General features: G+C 39.3%; 1 protein-coding gene across 1 annotated transcript; it reads left to right on the top strand.

Moving 5' to 3' along the window:
- Positions 1 to 460: 460 nt before the first annotated feature.
- LOC114040603 (acyl-coenzyme A thioesterase 13-like) lies at positions 461 to 7,292 on the top strand. Its single transcript, XM_027858711.1, has 3 exons — positions 461 to 738; positions 4,411 to 4,595; positions 7,036 to 7,292. The coding sequence occupies exons 1-3, from the start codon at positions 655 to 657 to the stop codon at positions 7,190 to 7,192; spliced, it is 426 nt and encodes a 141-aa protein (XP_027714512.1). The 5' UTR covers positions 461 to 654; the 3' UTR covers positions 7,193 to 7,292.
- The last annotated feature ends 3,451 nt before the right edge of the window (positions 7,293 to 10,743 follow it).

Below are 10,743 nucleotides of genomic sequence, written 5' to 3'. Positions count from 1 at the left end.
TTACTTCCATCTGCCAGTCGTTCTCCGCCAGGAAGCACTGAGCCACGCCGCTGCCGCGATCACGGCGCACAGCCGCTGGCGCTCCGGCACCACGCGCTCCTCGGACGACCCCGACTCCTCCGGCTCCCCCGGCACGTCGTCCAAATCCATGGCGCTAGAGACTGCAAGTAAACGCCGGCGCATCCCCCCGCCAGCGTCCCGACTGCGGCGCCACTTCCTCCTCCGCTGTGTTGCACCAACAGACCCGCTGGGAAACCGCACCTTCTTCCCTCCTCTTCCAACCCCTCCCTCGTGCTATTGGAGGAAGGGAAAGAGGGCGCGCCCTGGGCGGGGCTGGCCAGGTCTAGGCTGGGGGGAAGGAGCCAGGGTTAGGGTTCTAGCGGATCCCCAGGAGGCTCGGAGGACAGCGCCCAATTACGGAACTTGAGTGCTGCGGTCTCTGCAGACAGCCGGAAGGAACGGGAAGCACTAGGGAAGACCTTTATTTGCCCGGGCGTCGGACTTCTGGAGTCAGCTTGGAGGTCGTGGTGGGAGGGGCCGTGTCTCCACCTCCTAGCGTGCTGTTCGCACAGTTACCTGGGCAGTATTTTATTTTTGCCTTGTCGCTTCGGTTTTCCTTTCGTGCGGGGCTGAGAATCTGGACAGAGGCTGGCAATGATTCCCCCGGCTGTGCAGAACCTTCGGGAGGTGATGAAGTTCATCACGGATACGCGAGGCTTTGAAAGAGTTTTAGAAAAGGTACCGCAAGTCTGCGGCGGGCTTGTGGCCCAAGCGGAACACGTACGCGCGGGAGCGGGAGTGGGCTTGCTGGGCCGGGAGGGTCCGCAGGCCCCGGCACCTTTTGTCCTTTTTGGGATCTGCGGGGAGCCGTCTTCTTTTACGATACAGCTTGGTCTTCTCAAGCCCGAAAGCTTGTCAGTAGCCGGGTTACTTTTTTTTTTTCTTTTCTACTCCTTCTTCTCCCTTCCTCCCCCAGATTCTAATGAATTCCTTTACCATTAGCCATGTCGCCTCCTCCACCTAATGAATGTCCCTGTTTTTAATATTGCCAGGTGTGGTGGAATGGTGACCCTGGTGTCTCTGAGACCGTCCTTGCCAGACTGAAGGGCTTCAGTTGTAGACCTGCCAAGGCCAGTGCAGTGTCTTTGTAATCTGATGATCCCCTCGGGGAAGTACAGGGAGGCTTCTAAACAGTGACCTGATGATGAAATTTGGGGCCCCACAGTAAATCATCTGCTAAAGCATGGAAAATATTGCATCTGCGTAGGTGGCAGGAAGTGCCTATACTCTCTTCCACTCGTGACTGAGCAGATAAATGGTAGAAACCTGGGAAACCTTGGCACATTCCAAATGGAAGCACAATGTCACGGTGCAGGATATTAGTGACTGAGTCAAATGAGACTTGAATTTGAATCCTACCTCTTAATTCCAGTTCTGTGACCATGAGCGAATCACTTTAGCCAGTATAAGGAAGGGAAGTATCGAGGGATTAATTGCCTCAATGAGGAAAAAGAACACGGTTAAAGGTGAAGTGTAGGGAAAGGTGGAAACTTTGGTCAAAGATGCTCAAACTCTGTTTAACCAATTAACAGAATTTCATTGTTCATTAATAGAACGTTTGAGGGTGATGATAAGATTAAAAAAAATTTGAATTTCAGTTTACTCATTTGTAGAAAAAGTGGCAATAGTACAGAGTACAACCCCACGGGTTTTAATGAGTGAAGATGTGTAAATCATTTTGCAAAGCTCAATATGATGTACGAATTTTAAGTTTGAGTGCTTGGGAAGAAAAGAGGCACTGGTTCTAAAGCATAGTGTGGAGGCTTTGTGACTATGAATTTTTAAAAATGGGGTAATTATATCTGCCCTTGATACTGGGAAGCAATTCTGTAAAGTGGAAAGAGTTTATTTATTCAGCAGTCTCTTAGCATATGACCAACCCCGTCTCTCCTCATCCTCTTGATTCTGAAACCTGGACTGCTAACTCCAATTGTAGCTACTTGGTCCTAACTACCTCAACTCTAGCCTGCCATTTCCCCTATAATGTCCCATTCCAGATCTACCTACCCCTTCCACTCTTACTTTTGGAATCGGATAACCAAATTTATCACCCATAGCAGATCACTCCCCTTCTCCTAGTCAAGATGGGGAACCTGCAACCTTGAGGCAAAGGTTCCTCACCTCTGTCCTAAGTCATTCTTCTTCTTTTCTCAGTGAGTTAAGTGTCTGGCTTGCAGTCTTTCTCTCTGCTCCAACTCCTATTCATATTAGAGCACTTCAGAATATTTTTTTGGAGGCAACAGGGTTAAATGACTTGCCCAGGGCCACACAACTAGTACAGGATTTGAACTCGGGTCCTCCTGACTTCAGGACCAGTGCTCTATCCACTGTGCCATCTAGCTGCTCCCTAGAATAAATGCTCTCCCTTAATGACTAGCTCACACAGAGATGAATATTCCCTTAATTTTGTCATCACCCACAAATGTTCCATTCTCATGAACAGTGAAATTCTTTTAATGGTCAAACTGTTTGACCTTCTTTGACCAAAGTTTCTACCTTTCCCTACACTTTACAACCTTTAACCCTGTTCTTTTTCCTCATTGAGACCTCTAATCCCTCTACTCCTCAGTGCTTTCCCAAGCCATCATTCCTATACTGGCTAAAATCTTCTCCCTTTCAAATCTTGATCCTTTGATGAACCAGTTCAATTCTATACAATACTCTTCACCAATCTTTGTAACATGTTATATATGCTTCCTTTTCTTGACTAATACAACCCCAAGACAGTTTCAAGCTCTCATCACCTCTCAACTGGATTATTGAGTAGCCTTCAATTGGTCTCCTGGTAGCAAATCTCTCCCCACTCCAACCCATCCTCCACTTAGTCTCCCAAAGTGAAGGTCTGACCATTTCAACCCTCTGTTTCTTTGGTGCACATTCTCATCTTCCTCTCCTGGCTAGAACTTGCCAAAACTGTTAACATTGCAATAAAGAAATTATTTATTAACCAGTGTATACCAGTTGTATAACAAACTGGGACCAAGGCTCTCAGTAACCAAGAACTCTTATCATTGGTTTCTACCCAGTTAATACATGATTTGAAGGGAATGAAAAACAGGATTAAGTAATTGTGACACCAGGTTTCTTATTGGTAGAGGCATATTCTTATGTTCAGATGATAGGGTGGAGCCAGAGTAAACTTGTGACTTAAAATCAGGTGACTTAGAAGCAGCCAAAACTTAGCTTCACTAAATGATGGTTAAAAAACAAAATGGAACTACTTAGCTATTTTTAATATTACACCCCTACTTATTAAATTCTAGTGGCTTTGTATTACCTCCAGAATAAAATATCATGTCCTTTGTTTAAAGTGCTTCATGATCTGGCCCCTTATTATTTTTCCAGTTTTACACATTACTTCCTTCCCCTTTAGGTACTCATCATTCCGGGTATATTGGTTGGGAAAGACTGCCTTTTACTATATGATTATGTGCATTTACTTGTATATAAACTGTCTTCTTGCAGCCAGTGGAATCCAGTGTATTCTTTTTATTTGGGATAATTGTTTAAAAAAAAAAACCTTTCAGTTCCATTTTACTCCCCTTTTACATTTTGCTTATATTTTAAACAATTATAATTTCAACTCATCAGCTTTGTCTCCCTTCCTCCCATTCGTTAAGATATTCAGAAATATGCCTACCCTCTCTTCTTTCCTTCTCCATTTACAGCTGAAGGTTTTAAACATCATTCCATTATTCTTATAGTTTTAAAGAAAGATTGTTTTCCAATTCTTGTGAGTCTTTTCATCCAGCCCAGATTGTAAACTTCTCAGGGTAAGGAGCACTGTGTTTGGACACTATGTGTTTAACTGAGGATTTGTTGATTGACAGCCTGATGAGTCATTGGCAGCCTAGAAGTAGAAAGAAATGCTCATAAGTTATCAATACATAAATGATGACTGTGTCATCATGTTGAAAATGCTGAGAATGGGTGCATTTGCAAAACTCTTCAGCAATGGCTAAATATTATATAGGTCCTAGTGTGAGGACACTGTAATTAAGACTTCATTTGTCTGTACAATGAACATGTATCTTACATCAACAATAACTTGTTTACTGCTTTAATACAGTACAAGAAATACTTTTGTATGTAACACAATTGTGTAACAATAACATTTTTCTGTTGTTTTGCTTTATTTGTTATTTATCTTTAATTTTTTTTATTCCTTAAGATGAATTTTTTTTTAAATCAGTAATTAAAAATTTAGGCAATGTTTGGGAATGAAATTTGATGTCTCAATCAACTTTAGGTTCACCCAGAAATACATCCTAATCATTTGTATGGCTTGTTATTTGATCTGATAAAATTATGCACTGATTTAGTGAACAGTTGTGTTCATCTTTCCTCTAGGTTACGATTCTTTCTACAAGCCCTGGAAAGGTGGTTTGTGAAATGAAAGTTGGAGAAGAACATACCAATAGGTTCGGCACTCTACATGGTGGTTTAACAGCAACTCTGGTAGACGTTATATCTGCAATTGCTTTGATGAACACAGAAAGGGGAATACTTGGAGTCAGTGTGGACATGAACATAACGTATGTACTTAATATATTTTAAATGACATCAGCTGAGATAAAAGAACTATTAAGATAAAAATAAGTTTGAAAAACAACCAGCTTTATAAATTTCTAGATGCAAGTATGGCTTTAGTGCTAAGAGCTACCCTGACCCTGAAAATAGCCATCTTATCCCCTAATTTATACATTGCTAATGGAGAAAATCATAAGGCTGTCCACAAATTCCTAACTGGTATATATTTAAGCTATAAATTTTATCACTGTGTATGTTAGGTACCTTATTTTCTTTCAAGGACAAGTTGTACCAGTATCAAAGTAAATATGGGGTATTACTGCAAAATAAAATCCCAAAGGAAAAGAAGAGTTGCAGAGGACATCCAGATGTCATATTTTGCCAGTTGTGTTGAGGAGAGGGTATATATTCAGGTCAGTATATCTGCCAGATGGTTAACATACAAGCTAGAACTAAACCTTCCTATTCCATAAAGGAGTATATTATTGCAAAAATGAACTGTATAAGCATCCAAAAAATGCTGGTGGTCTGAACATCAGAAAAAGCCCCCTTTTACATGTACCAATAAAGATAAGTCATGAATTCTTTAAATTGTTGGCTGATGTTACAAACGCAATAGGGCAGGGTTCAAGTTAATGCCTTTTTTTTTTCAAGTTTCAGAAAGTTGGGAAGAAAAGGTTTTTCTTGGTTCTTCCTAATGGCCTTATTTTATTCCATCTGAGCAAAAAAAAAAAAAAAAAATGGGATTACTTGCTAACACTTCTTTCTTAGACCTCAAGTAAGGTTCTTAACCTAGCAGTCTGTCCCTTACCCCTGACGACAAAAAAATTACACAATTCTGAAACCACTTTGAAAATTTTTCAGCATAGCTTCCTTCTTTGGAAATATTTATAGCCAAAGTTATCAGCTGGGCAACCCTTCGTGGTAGCTGTCCAGCTGATTCGCCTGAAAGCAAACTAGGGTAGTCTGAATAAATTGATCAGCATTGCTTGTATTTGAGTCAGTTCAATGAACAATAAATTCAGATGGGCCACGGTGGCAAGGCTGTAAATCTTGGCATAAACACTGGTAAATGAGACTTTCATGGAATATGGGAGTATGTATTCTATTTTTAAAGTCTAAATATATTCTTTGTTAAGTAGGTTCTACAAAGTTAAAATTGCCTCCACATACTACTAAGTTTTTGACTCTGGAAAATGCCCAGTCAAATAAACCTTGGTTTTAAGTGTTTTAAGGTCTGCCATGTACCAGGCACGAATCTTTTACTAGGTCACAAACGTAGGTTATCAAAGCAACAAGAGGAAGCTCTATGTTGAATACTGGAACTCTAATTTTCCAAATGGACTAAAAGGGAAGTAAGCCCCATCAGAACCCAGAAGTTTATAGATGTCTCAAAGTGAGAAACAGGAAAAAAAAAACTGGAAGAAAGTGATCAAATTTAGTTCTAATCAATAGTATTTTCAGTCAGTGTTTTAAAAATAGCCTCTGTAGGGGGCAGCTAGGTGGCATAATGGATAGAGCATGGCTCTGGAGTCAAGAGGAACTGAGTTCAAATCCAGCCTCAGACACTTGATATTTAATGGCTGTGTGACCCTGGGCAAGTCACTTAAGCCGACTGCCTCACTGGAAAAAAAAAAAGATTGGACAAAAATAGCCTCTGTACTTGGTCCATTACGTAAGAAATAGAATCTCTCTTTACTTCATCCTAGAGCCTCTTTAGCTTAATGCTCTTGTTGACATATTGGCAAGGAAACAAAAAATAGTTGCTTTTGAAGTAGGGAAGCAGTTCCCATAGTGGAATGGGCCCATGGGAGCATCTAGGACCCTTCTGGGGCTTTGAGAGGTAAAAACTATTTTCACCATAATACTATTATTTATGTAACCCACAGAAACAAATCTCTTTGGGGTCCTCTATGATATTTAAGAGTCTAAAGGGGTTTCTGGTAATAGAGAATTTTAAGAACTACCGCATTAGGGTTAGGAAGATAACCCTATGGGGATAGAACAGAAGTAAACTTGTATTGTTGGTGTAAGAATGCTTTCTTAAAGTTTTTTCTGGGAGACTTATCTTAAAATGCACTTATGTGGAATCAGAAGTCAAATCAAACCTTGAAGGCATACAAATATAAAGAACAGGACAAGATTTTGCTCTGGTATTCCCAGTGTTCATAGAAATACTTATTATCAGAGGCAGCACCAAACAGTTGAAATCATGACAGATTTGTAGTTGGAGGAAATAGGTTCAAATCTTGGTTCTGCTTCCAGTGTGAATTTGGTCAGTCACTTAATCTCCGTCTCTCTTCTGTAAAATGAGTTTCTTAGATGACGTCTAAGGTCCTTCCTGCTCTAAATCTGTTTCATTGTGAACATTGGGTAACAGTTGTAAAGTATCTATTCCTTTATAGTCTCTTTCCATTAATTATGTCCCGCATGTTTTCATTCAAGGTACTTGTCCCCGGCTAAGGTAGGAGAAGAAATATTGATTGCTGCTCACATTCTGAAGAAAGGAAAAACTCTTGCCTTTGCAAGTGTGGACCTGACAAACAAGACCACAGGAAAGTTGGTAGCACAAGGTAGACATACAAAACACCTAGGAAGCTAAAAGCACAATTTCTTTAAAGCTGTTCAAGAAGCAATCATGATTACATTGTATTTATATTTGAAGTAACTTTAAAAATAAACAATTTTAGTTGTGAAATTCAGTGGAAGCTACTCAGAAACAAAGACTGTATATCCAAAGTTGAAGCAGAACATCCAGCACAGAATACTGTGGTGGGGTGCCATAAAATGGAGCTTAGTTTTGGACAATGTGTATAGGGGGTGAGTACTTCTAGTTCTAGAACTAATCAGTCTTGTGACAAAAAATACCAGTGACTTTGGTGGAAGGTAAAAATTGTAAGTGTGCAAGGCCCATGATACCATTAAAAAAAATGGATTTCAAACCTTATGTAGAGCTTCAAGGGCACCAAGTCAAAAATGGCCTTTGACAAATAGTAGCTAGGATGTAATAAAACCCTCGTCTCCCTCAACACATACAGGAAAGCAGATTTGGGGATTTTGTCCCCATAGCCTACTATCAACTTTCCCGTGTATATGTAGGGAATTATCTGAATGCCTCATTAACAATACTAACTAGCAAGTTCAAAAATCTCCTTGTAAAAGTAGTTTTTCTTAGGTAAATGTGATTATTTGAGCTTCCACTTAAAATTCATTAACTGACCAAAGGAGTCATGTGGAATCAATACTTCTTTGGCAGTGCCTAGTCAAGAGAAGCTCTCTACAGCCTCTTTAATACTAGATTTATGAATTGTTTTCCTACTTTAGAGGAAAAGGAGCTATAAAGTATAGCAAAATTTTTAACAATCATTTTCATTTCACTTTGTGAAACTTATACCAACTGCCTTAAAAACATCATTTTTAGATGTACAGTATTTTCTGAGAGATAATAAAGTAATGTTCATTATGGTCGGCATCATAATTTTCTCAAGCCTCATGCTAGAAAGGGAAAGTGGCCGCAAGTGAAGGGAAAGAGGATAGTTTTGGCCTTAGAGCCGGGAAAATCTGAGTTCAGATCCTGTTTCGTATACCTACTTCTCATCTGTAAGATAATGGCACCTACCTCAGTGTTTTGAGGATCCAATAGTTTTTATAAAGTGTTATGTACTAGTAAAAGAGAAAACTCATCTAGGCCCATAGTGTAGAAATTCAGAGTGATAGGGACTGACCTGATTTCATTGTGTAGAGAGCTGTCAGTGAGGAAACATTTAGCAAAAGTGTTGTGCAACTTCAGTTTTACAAAGTTGTAAGGAACACTGAGAGGTTAAGCAATTTGCCCACAGTCATACTATAGAGGTAGTATGTATCAGAAACCCAGCTCTTCATGGCTTTGATGGGAGCTCTTATACCACCAGCCTGCTTTGCCATAACCAACCATTATGTGTTTCACATGAATACAAAGTCAGGTAGCTTTCACCTATTTTATTTAGATCTGTGTTTTTCCAATTCCAAATAAAAGCTAAATATAAATTTGAAACAGGTAAGCACTAATTTTTACCCCAAGGGAACAGGCTTATACAGATTTACTCCAATAAAGTACTTAACCCTTAAGCAAAGCCTTCATTTAAAAACAAAAAACAAAAAACAAAAAAAAAAAAAGGAAAAACAAAACAAAAAAACCCCTATACAGTAGTCTTCCTTAGGTTCATTGCACAATCTTAACAAAATGTTCCATCAGAACCAACTTCGACACTCCAAAAACACTATTTTACAATTTAAGATCACAACTGTTTTATAATTTCTATGCAAAAAAACAAAACAAAACAAAACAAAAAAACAACAAACCCAAAACAAAAACCACCTTACTGGGTTTTTATGACATTTTAGAAACCAGTATTTCCTGCACAATTTACCAGCTTTTTAAGTGTCATCTCTTCAAGAAAACAAAAATTCTATCATGTATGGTTTTTTGCAGCTATAAATATATTTTGTCTTAAGTTTTAACAGCTGCTTTAAGCTACTTCAGACTCCTCGTCTGCTTTAATGTGTATAATTGTATCCACTCAGCAGAATACTCTTTTTACACAGCAACTTGGGGAAAGAGATCTGAAAAAGACACATTGAAGTGCTAGGAAATAAACATGACCCAGCAAAAATAAGAGGCAAAAATGCCTACAATGAATGATTCTTTTTTTCATGTGAGATTTCTTTCCCCACTACTATTACATGTAGCAACCATTTCTGTTCATTAGAATGAATTGGACAGTGGTCTAGAACTGATTACAGCAAGCTAAGGCTGCTTTTTAAAAAAAAGTATATACCTGTTACATTCACTTCTCACCCTCTGAATACTGATGACAAAATGCTGGGGAGGCATAACCAGCACAAATGGGAAGACCATCACAAATGAATTCACCTTGTGCTTTCAGATACATTTAAGCATTTCAGTGTACAACAGTCCTTTCATTTCACATTTTAGTAAGATGCTGATGCAATGCAGAAATACGCAAAGCATCTTCTTTCACAAGGTCCATGCAGAAGACATCTTTTTTTTAAAGTTCCGAGATACAAATGATAAAAGAAAGATCCAGGATGAAGAAGTTTCACAATGTATAGTGTTCTGTGCGTGAGTCCATTTTCTTCTAAACTCTGAAAGAATAAAATGGTAAGAAAACAAGAAAAAAAATCACTGCTGCATTCTGTGATCTTCCCCATTTTGCTGGCCAGTACTCTATTCTGGCATGTAAGGGCGGAGGTGATCCTCAACGGTGCCAACCGCCCAGTGGGTGAGCTGTTCCTGTGGCAGGTACAGGCAGATGCTGCATAACTTGAAGATTGTAGCTTTGTTTTTTGGAGTCTGGAAAAGAATGATTTTTTTTTATTAGTGAGGGTTTTTTAAATGGAGTTTAATCAAACTCCTTGTAGTATAAGAACATGTAAATACCTATTTGTTAAACCTATGTAGTGCTGACCTTGACAATGAAGAATTTAATATCATTATGGCCTTAAATTACAATCTAATTCTAAAGACAGAACCAACTTCATCATTCCACAGAAACTATTCTCACCAAATTCATTAATGATCTTTTAAATGCTTCATCTAATTACTTATTCTTAATCCTCATCATCCTTCTTGACCTTCGATGCACTTGATATTTCATCTACCTCCTGGATACTCTTCTCTCTTGATTTTCTTTCTTTTTTTTTTTTTGGCAGTTCGGGTTAAGTGACTTGCCAGGGTCACACAACTAGTAAGTGTCAAGTGTTTGGTCTCAGGCCAGATTTGAACTCAGGTACTCCTGACTTAAGGGCCGGTGCTCTATCCACTGTGCCACCCAGCTGCCCCTCTCTGACTTTCTTGATATTGGTCTGTCCTGGTTCTCCTGTATCTACTGTTCCTTCTCAACCTACTTTGATTGATCTTCACCCACTTCATACTCCTTAACTAAGGCTCTGTTGTTGGCCTTCTTTTTTTACCCTATAGTTTCTAATACCTCTTACACAGATGGGTTCTCCAATCTATATACCAGCTCTAGTCTCTCTTGAATTGCAGTCCCATGTTACAACCTTTTGGACATCTCAAGCTTGACGTCCTACTCAGCATATCCAAAACAAAACTCATTCCCCTTTCCCTCAAAACCCTCCCCTCTTTAAAAC

Source organism: Vombatus ursinus, unplaced genomic scaffold (genome assembly GCF_900497805.2).
Source record: "Vombatus ursinus unplaced genomic scaffold, bare-nosed wombat genome assembly UNPS02013753.1, whole genome shotgun sequence".
Lineage (NCBI taxonomy): Eukaryota > Metazoa > Chordata > Mammalia > Diprotodontia > Vombatidae > Vombatus > Vombatus ursinus.
Note: the sequence above shows the minus strand (reverse complement) of the source record. Positions and strands in the feature narration are given on the sequence as shown.

Bases quoted from the DNA above. Each gene is read 5' to 3' on its own strand.
- LOC114040603 (XM_027858711.1), top strand. From the start codon at position 655: ATGATTCCCCCGGCTGTGCAGAACCTTCGGGAGGTGATGAAGTTCATC. The intron at 739-4,410 runs GTACCGCAAGTC...TCTTTCCTCTAG, and splicing joins TTGAAAGAGTTTTAGAAAAG to GTTACGATTCTTTCTACAAG. The intron at 4,596-7,035 runs GTATGTACTTAA...TTTTCATTCAAG, and splicing joins AGTGTGGACATGAACATAAC to GTACTTGTCCCCGGCTAAGG.